The 23790-nt window shown below is 36.5% G+C and overlaps 2 protein-coding genes across 3 annotated transcripts; one reads left to right on the top strand and one right to left on the bottom strand.

Annotated features, from left to right (window-relative positions):
* Window positions 1–1422: 1422 nt before the first annotated feature.
* Ankrd37 (ankyrin repeat domain 37) lies at window positions 1423–4186 on the top strand. 2 transcript variants are annotated; one of them, XM_027927082.3, is made up of 5 exons: window positions 1425–1686; window positions 1901–2053; window positions 2817–2908; window positions 3517–3720; window positions 3967–4186. In XM_027927082.3, coding segments are annotated over exons 1-5 (477 nt in total). In that variant the 5' UTR covers window positions 1425–1659; the 3' UTR covers window positions 3968–4186. The 2 variants fall into 2 exon arrangements, with proteins under 2 accessions (XP_027782882.1, XP_027782883.1); XM_027927081.3 differs by having other exon boundaries at window positions 1423–1686; window positions 3517–4186.
* Window positions 4187–4246: 60 nt separating this feature from the next.
* On the bottom strand, window positions 4247–23615 carry Ufsp2 (UFM1 specific peptidase 2). Its single transcript, XM_027927080.2, has 12 exons — window positions 23541–23615; window positions 19580–19658; window positions 18304–18487; window positions 18153–18219; window positions 15910–16067; window positions 15312–15504; window positions 14126–14272; window positions 11151–11315; window positions 10803–10927; window positions 8577–8653; window positions 7462–7586; window positions 4247–4408 (listed from the first exon to the last, which is right to left on the bottom strand). The coding sequence occupies exons 1-12, from the start codon at window positions 23541–23543 to the stop codon at window positions 4322–4324; spliced, it is 1410 nt and encodes a 469-aa protein (XP_027782881.2). The 5' UTR covers window positions 23544–23615; the 3' UTR covers window positions 4247–4321.
* Window positions 23616–23790: the final 175 nt, after the last annotated feature.

The following is a 23790-nucleotide window of genomic DNA, read 5'->3' as shown; positions in this document are numbered from 1 at the left end:
GTTTGTGAATGGGGAGACTTTTGTGATCCCTTTTCACAGACCCTTGTCTGGTCCCCTTTCACAGACCAGATCCTGAAACTCAGAGAGATAAAGATAATTCCTCCTAACTGTAAAACCTGTCAGTATTATAGTCAATTAGAACTGTTCAGCATGTGCTAAAGTAACCTAGTCAGCAGGGCACTGAAGACTTAAAAGGCTGATTTCATCTGGCTGTCAGTCAAAAGTCAATAGATGGACCTGGGTGGGACTCTGAAAACTCCTCTGGGTTCCCCCATAAACTGGAGTACAGAAGAAGAACATTGTCCCTCTCTTCTCTGAGATGACCCACTCTCTTTACAGTGTTCTTTTTCCTATCCCTTCAATAAATTTAAACCCGTTACCCTGAGCCACATGTCTGAAATCTTTCTGACTTAATGGCAAGAGAGTCAAGAGAGAGACACGGATGTCAGTGGCTACAATTTGAAGTCCCTCCGTTTCTGAAGTTTTACAAAGAGGAATGACTCCAGCTAAATAGTATAAAGTGGTGCTCCAAGGCAGCCATTTCAGCCCCCAGGTTTACAGGTTTAGCCTTGCCCACCAAGAAGAGACCCTCTATGTCATGGCCGTCCAATGGCCCAGGTCCCCTTAGACCTGTCCAGATCATCAGGGTGAGGACCATCAGGTTTCCTCCTCTGTGCTACCCTGTCTCAGGAAACTCCTTATATTTATTGGCTTGGTCGCTGGTTTTAACAGGCAAGCAGTTGGTAGCGGTTTCAGCTGTCCACCAGGGGACACGTTACAACGGGTGGCGGGTGGCTTGCTTCACAGGAAGTCCCACTGTGGGCATGTTCTCATTTTAAGCCCAACGGGCCTCGCCTGATAATTCATTTAATTTTGGAAAGGGGCACTTCCTGCGGTAAAAGCTATCCCTCGGGTTCCCTTTAGGCTGCCCTCCAACGGCCCTACTCTGGCTTTCCTTCCTGAACGTCCCGGGAGTGCCAGGACGAGGCTGAGCCAACCCGGGGCAGAAGGAACTCTTTCCTGCGGAGCTGGGGCGGGGGTGGGCGCGGCGCCAGCACCACACAGAACGGCTTCCAGAGGCGGTGTAGGCGGATGCTACTTATAGTTCCCTCTTTCCTGGTTACGTGCGTGCACGCAGCCACCAAAACCTTCACTCACGACTGCCGCTTTTCCAGAGGGATTAGAGTTTGGCACGGTGGCGGTCTACGTGTCAGCCCGTGCGAAGCTCATGGCGGCCGCTGAACCCCAACCCCAGTTGATATCTTTCCCACCCACTTCCTTCACGGCGCATGCGTATTGGGACTCTTTTGGGAGGACAAAGGCTCCGCCCCTAAGTGGGCGGTCCCAGAATGGTCTGGACCGGCCAATCGGAAAATAGACTCGCATTTCCTGCCCCCTCTCCCCCTTCAGCTTGTTTTGTAGGGTTCCGGGTTGCACGTGTTAATGTTTGTGTACGTGCAGCGGCAGCAGGAGGCCTGGTAAAGTTCCGGCATCTGAGGGTTAGGCTGCTGGGGCACAGTAGCAAAGGACCCGCCCGCTACCCCGGCAGTCTTTAAATTCTCACGCACTTGGGCTGCCCTGTGCACTCACCTGCTAGTCTGCAGCGAGTGGCCCATCTCTCTACGCTCCGAGACTCTTGTCCACTGCTTTAGACGGGAGATGTTGTTGCTTGATTGCGATCCGGAGGTGAGACATGGACCCTTTTGTAGACTAAAGTTACTTGACGCCCCTCTTCTCTGGAGCACTAGCGAGTTTGACAGGAGCGGACTGCTGAGTGCTGCCAAATCAAGCCTTGCCAGAGTTGGAAGGGTTTTTGTAGTGGGAAAGATTTCCAACCCCTGAGAGGTCTCAGGACTGAACAAGGAGAGAGACGGGTATTGAATCTGTTCTCTTCCCACAGGTGGATAGCCTGAAGTATTTGCTGGAGGCGGGGGCTTCTGTCAATGCACCCCCGGATCCTTGGGAGCAGTCGCCTGTCCACTTGGCTGCAGGTGGCGGCCTTGCTTACTTTCTTCTCTGGCAGCTGCAAACAGGTGCTGATCTCAACCAACAGGTAACTAGGTAACTGTTGCTGTGTACAGCCCTCCCCTCCACCGCAAATCCACAAACATTTCCTAGCTGCCAGAACATTCAGTTGTGAAGGGTTGTTACATTTCAGTTGTTACAGACAGGTCTGTAGCCTGACTATAGCAGAAATATCATGCGAGATATATATATAAAACTTTCTAGTATCTGTGTTAAAGTAGAATGAAACGAGGTTAATTTTAGTCATTTAACATGATTTATCTGAAGTATAATTTCACTGTGTAATTAATATGAAACAATTATTAACTTTTACATTTTCTTTTTCATATATTTCACTCTGGTATGTATTTTACTCTTACAGCCAATCTCAATTCAATATAGCTACATTTCATAGCCATCAGTATCTGTTAGCTATAACATTGGACAACATAGGTTTGTGGTTTATTTCAACAGAATTGCTACAATTCAAAAGCCTCAATATAGCAACTGAAATAATACTCAGGAGGCAAGCTCACAACCTTTACAGTTTTCTACAGACCTTAAATTTTTGACTTCTGTAGAACTTATTTTGTTTGTATTCACTTAAATTTTAGTGGATGTGATTATACATATTTTTGATTAATGAAAACTTTGTATTAAATAGCATGCTAAGGGAAAAGTTTTTAAATTTAAAAATTTAGTCCAGGTAATGAAGTTCTAACTGGCTTCTTCAAATAGCTAATATTAGACTTCACTTACCAGCTTTTATAGTAAGTGTTTTGGGGACTAAAATGTGCCCTCTTATCCTAAAGGATGTTTTGGGAGAAGCTCCACTCCACAAGGCAGCAAAAGTTGGAAGCCTGGAATGCCTTAGCCTGCTTGTAGCCAGTGATGCCCAAATTGAGTAAGTATAAAATCAGTGGCTTCAAATTTTGTTTTCTTCGATTAAAATATCAGACTCCTCAAGCTTAAGAACATGATTTTGAAAATAATGCTTGCCTAATTGCTAATTTAGTGTTATTTATCTAAATGTTTATCTAAGCTATTAGAGATATCTAATACTATCAATTGGAGTAAGTGAAAAAAAAAATAGAACCTAAGCAATGACGGGTGCAATTCTGTTCTTTATAGCAGTATTCCACTTTTTCTTATTGACTACATTTGGATACTCATACACTGTATTAAACACCAAATACTCTTGCGTTCATTCAACAATGAAATATAAATACAATGGAGTGCCCACTCTGGGCTGAATTTGCGAGCCACTAAGGATACAACAGTGAGCAAAAGCAAAATTTCCCTCAGCGTCCTTTACAAGTGCATGCGTGTGTGGGTGCCTGCTAGGGATTGAACACAGGACCTCCACTGAGCTACACACCCCCCAGTTTAATACTGCTTTGATTTTTGCCACTGACATTGGTATAAGTCCCAAATTCCTTTATTAAAGAGATATAAATAAAAAGACCAAACAATTATCAATTTTTATTTAATTCAATTTTTGTTTAATTTCAGTTTATGTAATAAGAATGGGCAAACAGCTGAAGATCTTGCTTGGTCATGTGGATTTCCGGAATGTGCTAAGTTTCTTACAACAATTAAATGTATGCAGACAATAAAATCAAGTGAACAATCTGACGGGGATCACTGTGTTCCAGTGTTCAGACAGAAACGAAGTTTTGGAAGTACAGAAAATACAAATGGGAAAAGGAGGTGCTGGTAAGTCACTTATATCTGATTCTTCCTTTCTCACTCAAGATTCTCTTTTCTAGCATAGAATTTATTGTTTCACTTAAAATTGATATTCTTATTTTTAGGATTATCTCTTCATTAATATTTTAATACTGATTATAGTTTACTACTACTACTAGATTCTAGAGACTAACATTTACTCTGCATAGTGGAAATTTGGGGAGAAAACATTTTTTAAAAAATGTTTTTAATGTTAACATTTTTTGAAAACAGATGTCATGTTGGTTATGAAGCTGCATGAAGAAGGGATTCATCCATGCAGATGTACAAGTGATGGCTTTTGGCATACTGTATGTGTCTAAACTCCTGAGAAGGAGGAAAACTTTCTTCCAAGTGAAGAGAATATTTAAGAATACATGTATTTACATGCCTGTAATATTTTGGTTGTGCATGTTGTCTTTTTCTGTTATTAAAGGGATGTCTAAAGAATAAACTGTGCAATAGTTATTATGTTTGCAAAAAGTTATAGTTCAATATCAAACTACACTCAGGATTTACTTTGAAATTAAAATTTTTTATTAACAAGTTTATAATACCATTTTACTATAGTCTTTGAGTCCAAGATAATTTAAATAGTATTTGGCCGCTGAGGAAGACATAAGTTATAGTAAGCTTCCTTGTTCCAAAAGTCTGGGCCCTTCCATCCACACCAGCCCTGGATTTGGAAGAAGGGAAAGGAAAACATTTTACTAAGTTTTAAGACCACTCACTAGAAATTGCAGCACAAAGCTCTGGAATAGGACTCCAATACCTATATAATTCAAGGGTTTTCTAACTGTAGAAAAGTAACTTATTTGGGTCCTTTCAACACAGATTTTAAACTTTTTTTTAATATTTATTTTTTGGTTAGAGATAATACTTTTGTTTATTTATTTTTATGTGGTGTTGAGGATGGAACACAGGGCCTCGCACATGCTAGGCGAGCGCTCTACTGCTGAGCCACAACCCCAACCCAGATTTTAAACTTTTAATTCTAGATTATTTAGTCACAGAAATTATCAAAAAAGAAAAACTCCCTAATAGTAATTGTTAGTCCAGATACCACATACTTCATGGGTCCTAAGATGCATAGTTTTATATCTCTGGCAGTCAATAACAAGTATAGCTTATTTGGTTGTATCCTAGATAGGATGAAATATGGTAGTGAGAAACTGATCTTGCCCCATGAGCTGCACTCTGTGTTCTTTCATTTTCCTCAGGCTATAATCATTTCTACTTGTCATTCTTCATGTCAGTATTAATCCTTTTCTCATGCAGACAAAATTACTTTCAAACAAAATCATATGATTATATGAAAGTTTATCAAATTTCTTCTAGGACCACTGATTTATTAAAGAAGAAAAAGCTGATGACTGGTTTATGTTGTTTCAGAATGAAATGCTTTGAGAAATAATTGGGAAGAGGCTAGCTGAGAACTCTTCAGATACCATGGAAAGAAAAATAGTCGTCTTATTCTTTTAACTAAGTCAGGATATTCTGGCTAAAATTTAGAGTAGCTATAAAAGATAGTGTCTTAGCTCCATTTTTTTTTTTTTTTGGTGTGGGTGGGTGTGTGTGTGTGTGTGTGTGTGTGTGTGTAGAGAGAGGGGAGGTCTTACTGGAAAAGATCTTTTTAAATTTTTTTTTTTTTTAGGAAGGGGGTCAGGGATTGAACCACGGGCACATAACCACTGAGCATATCCCCAGCCCTTTTTTGTATTTTATTTAGAGACAGGGTCTTGCTGAGGTTCTTAGGCCTTGCTAAGTTGCTGAGGTTGGCTCTGAACTCATGATCCTCCTGCCTCAGCCTCCTGAGCCGCTGGGATTACAGGTGTGCACCACCATGCTAGGCTGTGTTTTTTGTTTTGATTACAAAAACATATACTGTAAAAATTCAAACATGATCAAAGTGAAAAAAAATCCTCTCCCTAGGCAACCACCATTAAGTTTGGATTACCATGTATTAGACGTTTCTAAACATTAATAATCTATTTTATTGGCGTGTGTTTTTCACCAAACTTTAATTCAATGCCCTAAAATCTGTTTTCTTAACAGACATATATAAAAAGGCTTATACCATTTTTGTTTTAACCTCTTCTGATACTTTCAGACATGTAGGTTTTCTCCTGGCAACCAGATCTAATTTTTTTTTTTTTTTTAAATGAGAAATGGGTGGAGAATGTGCCAAAAGGCAAGTATATGGAGGACGATGCTTCTTGGAGATGACTGGCCTGGGAATGTAAACAGGAAAGCTCCACAAGAGAGTAAAGAGGAACAGAAGAGGCAGAATTGCCTCTTAGACTGATGGCTGCATTGGCTTTGGCTTCATAGTTTCTTGTAAGCACTGTGTGTCAAGGGGGTTCCTGCTATTGCAGAAGTTCTACAGAAATATAACTCCTAAAATAATGTTAACATATTTTTTAAAAACATATTTTAAAATGTCTTATTTTATGCAACATTTAAATATTACTAATTCATTTCACACATTTTGCATTCTATCAAAATAGCCCAAAAGGAGGAGACTGCAATTTATAGAAAAAACAATTGGGGACAACCTGACTTCCTCTAATTACTTCAGAAAATCTTGCATAGATAATTCCATCTGGTGCAAAGCACCTCAAGCCTGTGGTAAAGAAGTAATATCTATGTCACTCCCCTGATGAAAATAAGGCTTTTCCTGGGGTTCTTGCCTGGCTTTAGCTCCTGCCTGTCTCTCCAGCCACACTTCTGCAGCTTGCTCTGAGTACATCCAACTCCTGTAAGTTCTTGCAGCAGCCTGTGCCTTTCTTTCAGGATTGCTGACTTTTTATCCTTAGGGCTTTAGAAAGGTGTAATTACATTTTTTTTTTTTAATTTCTGAAAATACCTCACCAATGAATTTCAATGTTAAAACCATCCCATTCTTTGCAAAAAGTGACCTAATTAAACTCAACTACAAAGTTCAGAGAAACCTTTCTTTGATACTAATGATACTGACCTAAGGAAAACATGACAAAAATGAAGAGTAATAAATGAGTAATAAAATAGTAGGATACATTCATTAGTTGATGATTTAAAAGGTTGTATGCGTTCTTTGTAATTTTAACATATTTGGTATAGAACATAATTGTTATTTAAAATTTGGGTTAATTATGGCTTAAAATACTTGTCTCCTGAAGATTTAGTACTCAATTTTCATATGTGAGAATTAGTTCCCTATAAATCAATTTAAATTAATTCTTCTTTTAACTGATATTGTAAAACATCAACAAATATTCTTGAGTTGGTCTCAACTTCAAAATCTCTATAGAATAAGATCAGGTTATATGTAAATAAATCAAAAGCAGTCAATCCTCCATAATCTCCAGCATTTTTCTTGGCTATTTCTAGTTAATTTTAAAATTATAAAAGTTTATATGTTCTACCCTTATATTTTAAGTCATCAGTAAACCTTGATGTATTTATTTATATAAAGCTATAAAATCTCTAAAGTAATATATTTATGCACTTTGTGTTCCATTATTAAATATAAAAACTGAGAAAGGTTTTACAAGTTTAACCTAAATTTTGTCTTTTCCAACTGACTTTGTCCTTCTAGTCTCCCTGTATAGAGAGACAGTTACTAATGATAGCCTTAGAATGCCTCCTCACTGCCCTCAGCTTGTCATCTTTCTGTTGATATCTAGTTTGCTATCCTTCGTTTCTGAGTTCTTGGCTTTGTTGCTAAATTTGTGTTAAATGGATACTTACCTTTTCCAGAATAACTTGCAGATCTTCAGCGCCTGTATAATGTGGATCTAGAATCAGAAATTTTATCTGCCCTGTCGTCTCATTCCATGCAACTCCTAGTATTGTGTGGGCTAAGACTCCTCCTCCTAGAGAAGACATGACATATCAGAGGCATAAACCAATCTCAAACTGCCATTATATTTTAAAATAAAGAGAGAGATTATTTTGCCTACTTATTGACCTAAATAGCATTAAAATTCATTACCCTAATTGTAAAAGACCATGATGTCAAATATACTCTGAAAAGGTAAAATTTTATCCTTGACACATGAAAGATGCAACCTGTATTCATAATCACATAAAGCTTGTATTCTGCTGCCATATCCTTTAAATTATCTAAATTGGATAAGAGCCAGAGGCTCCAAACTCCTCCCAACAGAATAATCACTGCTGTGGAGCCTCTGCTGTATTTGCTCTGATATCTCCAATGATATTGCCCACCTACTCTTTCTGCCTCTTCAGAGACTCATGAATCTTTTGATCAACCAACCCAATATTCTTATTCTACAAATAAAGCCCAGAGAGGTTAAATCATTTGCACAGTGTCACACAGATAGCCAAGTGACTGAGCCATGACTTTTGATGTCTAGTCAAGTGACCATCTCCTCTTTTTTTTTTGCTATTGGGGCTTGAATGCAGGGGTACTTTACCACTAAGCTACATTCCCAGTCCTTTTTGTTTATTTATTTAGAGACAGGATCTTGCTAAGTTGCTCAAGGCCTCACTGAGTTGCTAAGGCTGGCCTTGAACTTTTGATCCTCCTGCCTCAGTCTCCCAAGCTGCTTGGATTATAGGTGTGTGCCACTGCAGCTTTATCCTTTTTAATACTTCTCTTAGTTTTCCAAATGTTTAAATATAGTTATTGGTTTCTTTTCTTAGCTTTTCTTTTTGTTATTATAATCTTTTTTACAACCTGTCAAGAACCTTGTAAATTTTTAAAATATCCAGAGAGCCAATATTTTGGTATAGAATTTAATTTTAAAATGACTTATTTTATGCAACATTTAAGTATTACTAAGTCATTTCACACATTTTCCACTCTATCAAATTAGCCTAAGATGTTCAAGATACCTTACCAATCATTACTGGAGTGCCTTCACTCTGGAAATGATTAGCCAGTTCCCGTCCTCGTGAAGCCATTTCTGAGCCTTGGCTAGAAAGAAACCATTTTCCATTAGATGAACTACTTTGAACACTGAGGTCAAATAATGAGTTTGGTGAGCCAATGTTTTCTACCTTTTGTTTTCCTTTTTGTTTTTTACTTAAACAAAAAAGTAAAAATCAAGTGGTAGAGAACAGACTTAGAAAGCATCCCTCCCCACCCACCGCCAAAGGTGACTAGAAAGCAATTTAAAGCAACAGAAACTCTAAATATTTAAGGCTACTAACTATGCTACTAACTATGCTAGGAAAGGCCTGATTTTCTGCTTCTGGAACTGCATAAAGAAGGTTCTAGATTTTTAATATGAGATTCAAACTGTTCATCTTGATGTCCAGGGCACTCTTATGCAGAAATTTAATTATTAGAAAAAAGGAGAGTTTTTTATTTATATATTTTTGGTGGTGCAGGGAATCAAACCCAGGGCCAAGCATGCTAGCCAGGTATTCTACCTCTGAGCTACATCCCCAGCTATGGCATTTCTGAGTCTGTATTTGCTCTTTAATACCTACCTATAGACATGACAGAGGAGATTCTAGGACTGAAATGTATGTCTGTGAAGTTGGTATGAAAATTGCAAAATGTTGTTAAGTACAACATAATTATTATGCAATTTCTACTTTTGAGAAAAGGAAAGAAAGATGGAGAGGTAAAGGGAGGTACATATATGTTCCTTGACTCACAATAGGATTCCATCCCCAAAACCCATTATTTAAATTGAAAACACTATAAGTTGGAAATGCATTTAAGATACCTCATATACCAAACATCACAGTTTAGCAACATAGTACATTGCGTTTCTCCTTGTAAACAAATGGCTAACTGGGAATTAGCCCACCACCACCAGAGTATTAAACTGCATATCACTACGCAGGAAAAGATCAAATTTTCAAAGTAAGGGAGTTGGGTTTGTGGCTTAGTGGTAGAGCACTCACCTAGCATGGGTGAGTCACTGGGTTCATCCTCAGCACCACATAAAGATAAATAAATAAAGGTATTTGTGTCCATCTACAACTAAAAAATATTTTTTTTTTAAATTTCAAAGTAAGGTTTCTACTGAATGAGTTATTGCATTTGTTCCATTGTAAAGTAATAAATCATAAGTTGGCCCATTATAAATCAGGCACTATTAGTATGTTTTTTTGTTTTTGTTTTTGTGTTTACTTTTTTTTGGAGGTGCCAGATGATGCTAAACCTTAATTTTTGGCTTAATAAATATTGTTTTAATGTACCAAAACTCACTTGAAAAAATTATTTGCTTCTTAATCTGTCATTATTTAGCAGTGATTTCCATAACTATTCCAAATTCCAATTGTGAAATCAGACATATTAAAGCACTTGATAATGAGAATACTATAACTATAGTTATCAATAAAAAAATACATTTAAACACCTGAGGTCATACAATATAGAGTTAGCTAGTTATGGTTAGAGAAAGTGATATAACTTAATTTATATTTTCTCATTTTAATAATAGAATTCTCTAGAATTGTAAGATAAGTATATTATTTGGACACATTAATGGTTTATTAATATCTTAGAAAAAGAGCAAGAGGCAAACAAAAATGTCAGTCACAGATCAAGATTTGATTTTGTCCTTTCAAGAATTTTTGAAGAATTAAGCACTCAAAAACCAGACTTTTGCTGGATGTGGTGGTACATGCCTATAATCCCAACAGCTTGGGAGGCTAAGGCAGGAAGATTACAAGTTCAAAGCCAGCCTAAGCAACTTAGGCCCTAGGTAACTTATCAGAATGTTGTTTCGAAATAAAAAATAGAAAAGGGCTGGGGAAGTGGCTCAGTGTTTAAGCACCCCTGAGTTTAATCCCTGGTACCAAAAAACAAAAATACCCCAAACTAGACTTTGTAAATACAAAGGTTAAAATATTTGTAAGTTTTCTTTGTATAGGCTAAAATTAGGCCTAGACAATGAAGGTATATACCACAGTTTATTTGTAAACTCAAAAGTCTTCTAAGAGCAAATAAAAAAATTTAGGGTTAAAAAATGAAACTTATAAAGTAAGGAGAAAGAGAAAGGAGTGAAAATAAATAGGGGAAAATATATAATTTTAAAAATTATTTTAATAAAAATGACAAACTGTCACTTTGAAATGATTTACCTAATTTCTTAAAGTGTTCTTACCTGACAAACAATATTTTTGAAGTTATACCAATCAATTGGTTTAGTACCAGCTGTACCTCAATAGATCCAATCCATTGCTGTGATCCGACAAATGTTGCTGGTTTGTCACCGGCATCAACTAGAGCCTTTATGTGTTTAAAAATATAAAAAAATCCATATACATGACAACTATTAAAAATTACATTTAGGGTATTTTCTCTGATTACCAGTATGAGAATATTTTTTTCCTTCAAAATAACAATATGTCTACACCACAGGGCAATAACAATTATTAATGGTATTATATTAAATTATTAATGGCTAATAAAACATATACTTGCTTATAATTTAAAATGGGGTGTTTAGTACCTGCTGAATTTCCCTGTGTGTTGGAATGGCTCTCTCTGTGTATCCCTGATGTCTGAACCAAGAGCAGATAGTCTGCAGCGATCGGTAGGCACAGCCCCAGCCATTGTCATCTATCCGATCCTGCATATAATGGTGATAACCATATATGCCCTGGACCACATAAATCTACATAAAAAGAAGAAATATAATACAATATTAACTTAAGATAGAAGTACATATTTTATACATATGCCTGAGGCATGTTTACTGTTCTGACTATTGCTTTAGAACCTTGTAAAAATAGTCAATCCCCAAAAACCAAATGCCAAATGTTTTCTCTGATATAAGGAGGCTGATTCATAGTGGGGTTGGGAGGGGGAGCATGGGAGGATTAGATGAACTCTAGATAGGACAAAGAGGTGGGAGGGGAAAGGAAGGGGCATGGGGGTAGAAAAGATGGTGGAATGAGATGGACATCATTACCCTAAGTACATGTATAAAGACATGAATGGTGTGAATATACTTTGTATATAACCAAAGACATGAAAAATTGTGCTGTACATATGTAATATGTGAATTGTAATGCACTCTGCTGGTACATATAACAAATTAGAAAAATAAATAAATAAATATGCCTTCACAGAACTATGGCTTAACATTATACCCTCTTTCTTGGCTTTTATTAAAAACCAAAGTTCCTCAACAGTGGACCCAACAGTGGTCTCCTTTCCAACTTCATCTCCTTTGCTTTTCCCTATTTCTTCATCTGGTTTGGGTTCAAATACACCAGGGATAATCTGACCTCAGAGCCTTAAGGTTCTCTTGGATAGAAAAACTATTTACCCAAATAATTTTACAGCTTCACCCTTCTTCCACTCAGGTTTCCATTAAGTTGTCAGAGACCTTCCCTGACCATCCAACCTAAAGATGGCATGCTCACTCTCACCACCCGTCTTCTGCCCTGGACATCATCTTTAGCCTACTTTATTCCAAAGCATATCACTATTTGATGTTTAACTTAACATTGCTTCTATAACAGACTGGGCACTCTATTGATACAAATGTTGTTGAATAAATGATGATCTTCCTGAATGAATAAATGAAGGACTAAAGGAATGTATAAACAAATAAGTGAAGGATTCATAAAATGCTTCTGCATTTTATAAACAGCCCAGGGTGTTATTTAATAACTCTAAAATAAAGGTTGATATTATAAAATTCTTAGTTGTAGTATAATGCTAAGAATGCACATCTTTTTTTATAAACCAATATTATTTTCTAAAACAATTGAATTGCTTGTGAAATAAAAGTCTGTTCAGTACTGACATAATTTTTTCTCCAAAATAATTTTGATCAGGGTGTTGACTGAGTCCACAGATGCACAACCATGGATATGGAGGGTCAACTGTGTAAGAATCCTTCTTGGTACTGTTGTGGAGGCAGGGAGTGAAAAAGGAAGGAGTGCTCTGTCAGACTGATAATGTTCTAGTGCTTAAATAAGTAGGGGCTCCTCAGTACTCATTTCCTTGCTATGCTATACATTTTACATATGTATTATATGTACATATAAAATATTACATAATAAATATTTAAAAATTATTATCAATGCTTCTGGCTCCTTTGTAATACAGATAAGGAATTTCATTGTCACAAATATATCAGTATTCACTTAGTATTTTGAGTGTCAAAGTTCTCTTTAAAGAATTAAAAGAGAATATATGATATAATATCTACCCTGGAGGAGTTCTGAATATAGTCTGAAAGAGAAAACATTTATGTAACCATCTACTAGAAAAACCATCAAGAGTTTTACTTTTTGTCTCAACAAAAAGTATAAAACTCTGTTTTATACTTCCTATTCTATGATTCTATGTCTGTGACAGAGCAAGATTTTTAACAAGGAATAGGTCTCAAGATTTCTTCCCATCTTTTCAAAATAAGTGAGTCATTTAATATCCCTGAAATGCTCTCTAAAGACTCTTGTGTGTACATGTAACAGTGAGTGCTCAGAGTTCTTTCTAGGGGAGGTGATGTGTCCACAGTTCTGTCAGATGGAGTTAAGTGCATTCAGATGGATAAGACTAAAAGTAGGCCCCTATTGTATCATATATTCAATTTTAGTTCTTCAGATTTTCTTACAAAAGCCCCTGGACACTCAGAAGGTGCTGAATAATTGTCATGAAAAGATAGCCAATTAAATTTTCTTGCTTTTGGGAATCTGAACTGAGAAGTGCAGAGTGAACCAGTAAGGAGCAGGTAATGAAGTTGAAATGAAGCACACACTGAGCAGCTAAGAGGAAGGATAGGAAAAAGTCCTACACAAACTGAAACAATGAGGATACAGAAGGTATGAAACTGAGAAGATAGAACAGGCCACTCAGGATCAAAAAGAGACACATAGAAAGCAATGGAACAGCCATCAAGGAGTCCATGTAGGACTTGAGAGATACTCGGACAGCTACCAGTCTCAGGGTTCCTTTGTTTTAAGAGGGCCAGCTGTGCTCCTATTCCTATTTCTCATTGGTCTACATGTATCTTTAACTCCTTTCTCCATCCCTTTTATTTAAGGGAGAATCTATCCTTTATGTGAGAATCTATCCCTTATAACCAGGTAGATTACATACAGAAAATAAGACCAAAAAGTTGTCAGATATATCCTTCAGTGTGGTTTGTGCAGATATGCCCTTAATTAGAATGATTTTGCAGTTTCAGAATGAAAAAATGGGACAAACTTTCAAAGAAATCAAGGAATGAAATTTGAGTAAGAGAAATGTGGTATATACTCTCCACTCTCAGGTCACTATTAATTACTTACTCTTTTAGATCATTGTTAATTACTGCTATCGTAAAGACTGGGCAAAGAAATAGGTGATAAATTAATTTTTTAGGGAAGACATATATTATGAATCAATCCTTAAAACTTCTCTTGGGTACCAACAAAAAATAAATGAGACAAATGATCAAATGACTCTTATATGCAATTAGTTAAAACTCACCATATGGGCTTCTATGTTAGGTGGATTAAGATAAATATGTGGATTTCTAATGTAACCATCTTTGTATGGCTCATCTGGAAAGTGATAAGCATTAGACCTTTTGAAATAAGGTCTGTCACATGGCAAATTGAAGAGATCATGTAACTCCTAAATGAAATCAGAATCAACAAAGAAAAAAGTTAATGATAAGATTCTTTGTCAATAAATAAAGATATAAAACAAATTATATTTGACAAAGATAAAACTATATCAAAGTATTTTGAAAAATCATGTTAAGAGCACTTTACAAACATAAATGGTACTGATTAAATTATAGAGTAGAAGTTAGTGGTATTAAACCAACCAAAACGGCATGAAAATAAAAATATATGTACATGTTTAAAATGTGATATTTTCTCAACTGTATAAAAACATGTAATGGTTACTTTTAAAACTCTGACATCACTCCTATGTACTCTAGTGTTTGAAAAGACCACCTTGGACAGATGTTACCTCTGCAAATCAATTCACCTTGCATTTACAGAGAGGTATACAGGGTTAGAATATTACACTACTTCTTAGGGATAGATTTTAGGAAAATGGCCCCATAATACAATTTGATGGGTTATAGGTAAGGCCACATATCAAAAAGATACACTTAAAAAAATAGTCATTTTTACCAATAAATCTCATTTCTTTAAATGCTAGTTATGTTTTTACCCAAATTCCTCCAATAAAACCTAATAACCCTAACCCTACCTAAGGTACAGTATTATCATAGATCATAATCAGCATTCGCATAAATTCTAACATTCCTTCCTTAACTGTAATCTTGTTTTTTTTTTTCCCCCCACAAATCTGGAAGTAACAGAAGGGAAAAGCAATTTGTTAACAATCATCAGCTAATCTAAACATGCTACATCTTTTCATTTCTGCATTTCATTATAGAAAAATTATAAAAATTCCATAGAATGTATGAACCAATGGAGCATTCAAAATTAAAATATAACCAGCACAATATTTTTTCATTAGTAATACAAAAAAAAGTTCCATGAAAACAGAAACTAAATAATATAAAAAACTAATAATTTATTTCCATACTTTTAAGGTAAATTACAAAATAATTTCCTTTTACTGGAAATATATAAATAAATATAACATGAACAATGGTCATTGTCTTTTTCAAGAATAAATGAATTGATTTTACCTTTCTATAGGCCTGCAGCTGGCCATCCGGAATTCCTGATGGATATGAAACTGTTACAAGACCTTTTTCTCCTGGTAATAAAAAGTGCAATGGTTCAGGAACCACGATAGATGTTTCTTTCATATATCTCAAAATGCATTTTTCCATATCAGTTAGTTGATTATGAATTGCATCCACTAGAAGTTTACGAACTCTGTGGGGGGAGGAAATTCACAAGTGTATTAACAAAAGTCTTAGTGGCTACTGAATCAAAGTGTAAAGCTAATATATCTCTAACATAGTAAAAACATGATTGGATCAGGTTAGTTAAAACATGTCTGGATCAGGTTTGTTAAAAGAAGTCTAAATTATGTCAAGTAAAAGAAACTATTTTCGCTGTGTGGATAAAGGGAAACCCTCTAGTTTTTGGCATACTACCCTACTTTCTCTAAATAAATAATTACTAGGTGACTCTTTGGTTGATAATAAACAAGGAATAAATCATAGTAAAAACAACAACCACTCAAACATGCCATTCTAATATCTAAAAATGGGCTCTGATTACTTTGCAGGAAGGGTCTTCATTTAAATGTGGCAGTAACAGTATAAAAATACTTACTTTCCCCATGTTTCTTCTGGAGAAACAGAAAGAACTGCATCGACTGGCAAGGTCATATTAACATAGTGATGTCCTCCGCTTTCCCTTTCAATGATGGGGGTTACAGCAACCAGAGATGTTGACATTTCCAGCATAAGATCTATGTTTACTATTTGATGCTATATAGATAAACAGCAATGTCAACTTGTTGAACATTAAGCTCAAAATATGAAGGATAAGTAAAAGGACCTTTTTTTTTTTAAGGACAATACATAAAGTTGCAGTGAATTGTTTAAAAGTATAAATCTTAAGAAATTTCTTTTTGCTTCAAAATAATCTGGGCAAAGAGGGAGAGTGGATAGGAAGTAAAGATGAAATCAGACTGGTCATATGTTGACACAATATTAATGCTAGGTATAGGTTCACCATGGTTCATTATACTAGTCTCTCAACTTTTGTATGGATTTTAATTGTTAAAAAATTCAAACAAACACCATAAGATAACTACACACAAAAGGAACTTTGACTATATACCCCTGGTTTAAATACATACAGATCTATAAACAAATGTTCAGCTGTATTTACTAGGTTTGATTTTTGCAGTGGTAAGAAATGATTCTAAAACTATTTTCTGTATCTGAACAAATTTTACAAAATACTGAGGATACTGGCAGTCAAGCTTCTCATTGGGAGTTGTTGATAACTTGGTGGAATTGAAGTGGTATTGAAGGAATCAATATTACTCACACTGATAGATATGCAGTGTGTATCTATCTATCTATCTATTCCATGAAGAATGACTGATTCCTGAGCTGGAACAGGGAAAGAATATGTTGCACCTGGACCATCTTACGGAAAGATAGAAAGGAGTGCTCAAAGATAAAATTGTGAAAAGACAACAGAGGTGGCTTGAAGATGCTTCTATTGGTCAAATCTTAGAAAATATATGTCAAAATAACTAATGATAGTACCAGATTATAGTTCATTTCATAAAATAAGAATCTAAGCTTCCATGCAAATGAGAAAAAAATAAAGAGGGGTGGGGGGCAGGCGGACTCTTCCTTATAGTACAATGCTATCTAATAAATGTAGAAGGAAATGATAGAAAAATCACCAGGTTGTAAGCATCATATTGGATTCTGGTGAAATTTGACAATGGCGGTTAAGAGCTGGATTAGAAGTATTCTCTCATGGGATATTAATCATAATGGAATACATAGTACCTTTACCATAGAGAAAACTAGTAGATATCATCTTAAGTAAGTGATGAAAGTTAATATCACTAAGAATTGGAACAAACTGATAGCATCTGCCTCTTTAGTACACTATACTGGAAAGGACATAATATCTCTTCAGTGATATTCCTGACCATAATACAGGAATCTAATGACCAGAAAGCATAAAAACAAACTCAAATAAGTGAATATATTATGAAATAACTGACATGTACTACTCAAAATGTCAAGTTCTAACTATTGATAATTTTCAAATCAATATCCACCTCACAATTTTTTGTGCACATCACATTTGTAAATTTAATAGCTTGTCTGTGTCTTACTTCTGTCAAACATACCCACGATGACCTCATGTCTTCATCACTTTCCATCTTTTCTCAAGTAAGAAACTGGTTGTGCCATATCTAATCAATTTCCAAATACAATTCATTGTATACTCTAAATATTTTTTTTGTATCCACTTTTTCTTCTCTGTTCTCATAACTGGTGGTTTAATAAGGTATCACTAATCTCATAGGCATCCATTGTCCACCAATCAGATTAAAAAAAACACTATAGTCACTCTAACTTTGTACCCTGGAAGAAGTGTTTCCATTTTTCATCTCTGGAAAAATTTGTGGAATATGGCAGGTAATCAGTAATACTGGTGCAAAAATCAGTAGAACAAAAAACAGTGTGAAGAACAAGAAATCTTTTAGCATTCATTATTTTACATGTCATAATGTGTCCCTTTGTCATGTGTAAGAATGAGTATTTTTATGTACTTTTATTTACTTTTAAATGACTTGTAAAAGTATTCAAGTCTGTCTTATTTTTGTGGAAACAAAGGAAGCATTAAAAAAAATTTCCAAGATATGTATTATAGTGAGATAAAGTTTAGATATGTGAAACAGACACAAAACCTTTTTGAAACTCAATGTTCTGACCTATAAAAATAAGGTTAGATTAAACTATCTATAAGATCTTAGTCAGCTCCAAATTTGAAGATTTAATATTTTTATTAATAAAGAAGACAAGTGATTTGCTTACCATGTCTGATAATTTTTTGTCTTTCTTTCTCATGAATTTTCGTTTTGTATCTTCTTCCTGCTCAGATCTAAAATTTTTGATACACAGATACATTTAAAATTATTAAGTGATGTTTTGAAAAACATTTCTAGAAATCTTTAAATATACTTACTTAATAAAGCGCATTATGTTCTTACAAGCAGAGCTATCAGTCAGTTCTCCTGGAATGGTGTTTATGTCACTATTAGGCCATACATACACTGAACTATGGCAAATTCTGAATACAAGTGCATTTGAAGAAAGCTTTTTCGACAGGTCACTCAATACACGTTTTAACGCCTTCTTGATAAAAATTTCTAAATTAAAAGAATATGTAGAAGGTAAGAAAAATATTCGATTTTTCAATCTGAATTCTTTCAAATACACAGGAAAGTAGAACATAGTGAAACTGACTCTCAGATACCCATTTCCATTAATTATAACAAATATTTTTGCCTTTCTATTTGTTTAAAATTGAGATAAAATTTACAAATCATAAAATTCATTCTTTAAAAGTATAAAATAGGTGGCTTTTAATATATTCACAAGGTTTTACAATCATCACCAATTCTAGAAAATTTTCATGACCCTACAAAGAAATCCCATCCCTGTTAGCAGTTAAGTCTTCAATCCTCCTACACTTTTCATTTCTTATCTTTCTGAACCTCTGTGTGGCTGTAACATAATTGATCATACTTTTAATGAGTGATTTCATTTATTATCAAGGTATTAGCTATCATCTTTAATGGACATCACATTCCTTAGCTCCAATTCTGACCACTTTCCCCTAAGTTTCAGACAAATGTCTGTTGGGAATCTGCACTTAATGTCCCATAGGCATCTTGAAATTCTAACACAATTCATCACATTCCTCCTCTGGTATTCTTTATCTTTTTTTATGGCAGTAGTCCAAGTCAGAAGCAGGATGACATCCTAGAACGTGTTTTATACAAATCCCATTGATTTTTCTCCTGTGGACTTTCTTATACTATATAATAGTATTTTTAAAAGTAGGGTCTGGAGATGTGGGGTTATGTACAGCTGCAAGTCTAAAATGTACAAATGTATTAGATTTATTATTTACATTAGGCTCTGGATGTATTATGTACATTATGCTCATTGGCAATATTTATGTTTATTGTAGTAATTTTCTGCAAGAGGCAGAAAAATTCCCTAAGGGAAGGAGGGGACTTTTTTTTTTTTTTTTTTTAATTGCCACAGAGGTACCCATGGACTGGTAAAGGTGCTATAACCATGTTTAAGTTTAAATACTATTTAATTCACTTACTAAATATATAACCTTAGTTCATTTAACCTGTCTTTCAATTGTTTTCATCTGCCAAATGGAATCTCAGTATATTTTATCATTAATTTTATGATAGAAAGGTAGAAGTTTTCTCAACACCTACCATTAGCAGTTGGTAGCTGGAAAGCCAGATCAAGGCCTCCTCTTATTCTGAAGAGTATATCCATAGTTTCTGAAATTACCTAGAATAAAACAAAAATTCCCTTTTAAAGCAAAACATACCCATCCTCAAATAAATTAGAATCTATTAGACTTTAGAGTAAGGCATTAATTAAGCTTGAATCTTTGGATTATTTCTTGAATTAGTTCCTTGTTTTATGGAGAAAAATAGAATGCAATGCCTTGTGTTTAATCAGCTTTTCATAGCTGTGACCAAAATACCTGACAAAAACAACTTAGAGGAGGAAAAGTTTATTTTGGGGTCAGGGTTTCAGATGTTCAGTTTCTGGTTGGTCAGTAGACTCCATTGCTCTTGGCCAGAGATGAGGCAAAATATCATGGGAAAAGAGTTTTGCAGAGGAAAGCTGCTCAGCTCATGGCAGCCAGGAAGGAGAGACAGCACATGTGCACTTAAGATGCTAATGACAAAACATAATCTACTTCCTCCAGCCATGTCCCACCTGCCTATGGATACCACCCAGGAATATATCCAAATTATTAAACTACCAGGTGGGTTAATCCACCCATTAAGTTACAACTCTCATTAATCAACTCATTTCACCTTTGAACATTCCTATCTTGCCTAACATGAGCTTTTGGGGGGATACCTTGTTGGAATAAGTTTCAGTCTCAGCTAGCAGCTACTAGCAGCTCAGAAGTGCCTGAAATATCCACCTTCCTTTAGGCCTGACAGGAGCGCCTGCAGGATGGGGTGAAACCACATCCTCAGCACTTGTGGTTAGCATTGCCAAACTGCCTGGCCAAGAAACTGAGAGTCAGGGGCTTCAGGGCATGGAACCCCTGACTCAGTAAGGGTTAAAGACCCTTCCTGCTTTCTGCCACGACAGCAATATTTAGAGTTTCCTCACAGTGCGGTTACATTAGGCAGAAGATGATTGGCTTATGGATATTGTCTTGCTTATGTATGATTGACAGGCACGCCCCACTCAAACCCTATAACCATTGTGTGCATTCCAAAAATAAACTGAGCTACTAGACAAAGACTTGAGGCGGGTCTCCAGCCAGTTCTCTCACCAGCTTCAGGAGTCTGTGTGTTGATTCCGAGTCTCCACCTCCCCCGCCCCACCCCCATGACAAAGTACCCAAATGACCATCGATCAGGAACACATTCAATACCTAATATCCAAATCATAATATCCCTAAATTTTAAATCAAGGGTTTTCAACCTTCCATACTGAAATCACCTGGGGAATTTAAAATTTTGATACTTAGGTTGCACCCTCAGAAATTATGATCAATTGGTCTAAGTTAGACCTAGGCAAAAGGATATTTAAAAGCTTCCTCTGCCCCCATGCCCGTGATTCTAATGTGCAAAAAAAGGTTGAGAACTACAGTTTTAAGATGATATTTCTAAGTTATAGTCTTGAGGGATTTAACAACGACATGAAAACATAAATGGTAAAGAACCAGTTTAAGAATAGAATAAGAACACTGAATGGAATCTGATGACACCTGGTGAACAAGACAATGAGAGGAAACTAACAAATCATTGATGGTGACAGTATAAACTGGAAACTCTTCTTGGAAGGTGGCAATAAGAATCAAAGCTTTTTGGGCTGGGGTTGTGGCTCAGTGGCAGAGCATTCACCTAGCATGTGTGAGGCACTGAGTTCAATCCTCAGCACTACATAAAAATTAATAAACAAAATAAAGATATTGTGTCTATCTACAACTAAAAAAAATACACTTAAAAAAAGAATCTAAGCCTTTTATAGTCTCGTCTTTGGGCTAGTAGTTCTGCAGATAGAAATTTACTCTAAGAAAATCTGCAAAACACAGAAAAATTAGGGTATTTTAACCTAATTACCATCAACAGAAGATTGGTTAAATAATTATGAATATCGTACAACTATAAAAACCACTTAAAATAGAATTTAAATGGCATAGGATAACACTTGCAATGTGGAACATGCAGAGGGAGAACTTGCAAAATGGAAATGATCAACGGTTCTTAACTGGAGTCCATATGCCAAGTTCCAGGTAGTCAATGATGATATATGACAAACAAACTTTATCACTGTGTATGAGAAAGTGACCAAAAGACACCAGCAAAGGTAGGGAGTGGGAAGAGGGAGAGCTTGCTTTTGAGGAGAGGTTTCAAAGATTTTGTCATATTCTCAAAATATGTCTTAATCAGGCTGAAAAATCATACTGCACAGTGAGAACCGTATTTGGAATTAAATAGATACTGACATCCACTATGGACATCGATCCTCAGAACATAAAGTAGGTACCATTACAACTTTTTCTCATTTCACAAATATCTTGTTGTATTTCTTTAAGAGTAACTGCTTTTATTTATTCTAAAAATTGTAACCTGTTGAAAGATCCCACCCTTTGTCCCAATTCTGCTTCTGGGAATTTATTCTAAGGAAATAATGAAGAAAGTTCAGGACATATTCAGCTTCACTATTGTCCATTGATCTTATTGCTGGGGGGGGGGAGGAGGAGGAGGGGAGGAGGAGGAGGAGGAGGGGGAGGGGGAGGAGGGGGAGGGGGAGGAGGAGGAGGGGGAGGAGGAGGAGGAGGGGGGGAGGAGGAGGAGGAGGAGGGGGAGGAGAAAGAAAGGTGGTGGTGGGGGGGGAAGAAACCACTGAAGTAGCTCTCAGTAAGAAGCTGGTTATATAAAGATCAATACTACCATACAAACAGTATATGGACATTTGAGTAAAAAATATTTTTAAAAAGAAGGTAAAAGCTAAAAAGACAGGCAAGAGCAGATTTTAATTCTGCTACTTACTGCATGATTTTGCCCAGTTTAATTGCTCAAATCTATTTCTCTTCTGTAAAACTGGGAAAAGAAGGGTTGTCATGAACATTTTATATGTGAAAACAGGGGAGTCTCCCTGGACTTCTGAATCAAGATCCTCTCTGAAGAAATAATATTTAAGCTAAGATGTGACAGTTGAGTAGGTAGGAGTAGCAGAAGTATTAACACTTCCAGAGGAACAGAGTGGGGTTGGAGATAGAAGAGCCCATTCCAACAAGGGCATGGACTCACGAAGGCCTGCTTAAAAGACCACTTAGGAGACTACCCTAGATAGTTAGAACTAACAGTAGCAGGGACAAGGATGGCAACAGTGGAGAGAGTGACAATGGACAGGCAATTAGAAGTAGAATCTATAGGACTTGGTTACGGATTGGACATTCATTTGAGAAAAGGAAGGTGATAAGGGTGATTTCCAAGTTTTTGGCTGGCAGGTGGATTGTGTCGTCCTGTGCAGAGATGGAAATTCCTGGAGTAAGAGCAGATGTGGAGTGAGGAAGGTGAAAATGATGAGTCAATTTTGAACCTGCAGGGTTTGAAATATATATGAGCAATCCAAGTGGAGGCACAGTTAGCAGATTTATGAATCTGGAGCTCAGAAGAAAGGACTAAGCGGGAGATACAAAATTGGGAGAAAGCATAGGATGTAAAGTGTTCCTGTTAATCTAGGATAGGGATTGGAGGACCTGGCTGAACTATGAGACAGGAGGGAAACCAGGAGAGTGCAACACCGAAGCTAAGGGAACAGAGTATTTATTTGAACAGCTATTCCTCTTTCCTAGTTCAAAATCCTCTTTCTTAATAATAGCCTTCAAATACGACGAATAATGCCTCATTCTAAAAAAAAAAAAAAAAAAAAAAAAAAAAATCACAAGGAGGAGAGGCAGGGAGCGAGTATCCCAACGCAGCTGAGCCGAGGGTGCAAGAGTTAGTGGACAGATTCCCTCTGGCTGCAGCTGGGAGAGAGGCCAAGGCTGCAGACTCCAGACAACGTAGTTTGCAGCGACCTTCGCGGGCCGGGGAGCCCGCCTCCCTTCAGGGGCTCGGACCCGTACTTGCACCGGCTGCCCAGGTCCGAGGGGAAACGCAGGGGTCGGTGACGAACACAAGCGCTTACCATTTCCACGACGTGGGGGTGACAAGGACGTCTACTTCTGCCTAGAGGATCTGGGGCCGCCCGGGAAGTGGCGTCACCGCCAGCCAAAGGGTAGGGCTTGGGCGGGGGACTACAATTCCCAGCATGCTCGGTAGCAATACGTCACAGAACGTACCACTTTACATCTCCTCGCCGATGGCTAGAAGGATGGGAAACGAAAGACTTTTTTCGATATATTGGATTGACTGAGTCTTTTGTATCCTATAGACCC

Source organism: Marmota flaviventris, chromosome 3, assembly GCF_047511675.1.
Source record: "Marmota flaviventris isolate mMarFla1 chromosome 3, mMarFla1.hap1, whole genome shotgun sequence".
Lineage (NCBI taxonomy): Eukaryota > Metazoa > Chordata > Mammalia > Rodentia > Sciuridae > Marmota > Marmota flaviventris.
This window is presented reverse-complemented; position numbering and strand designations above follow the sequence as displayed.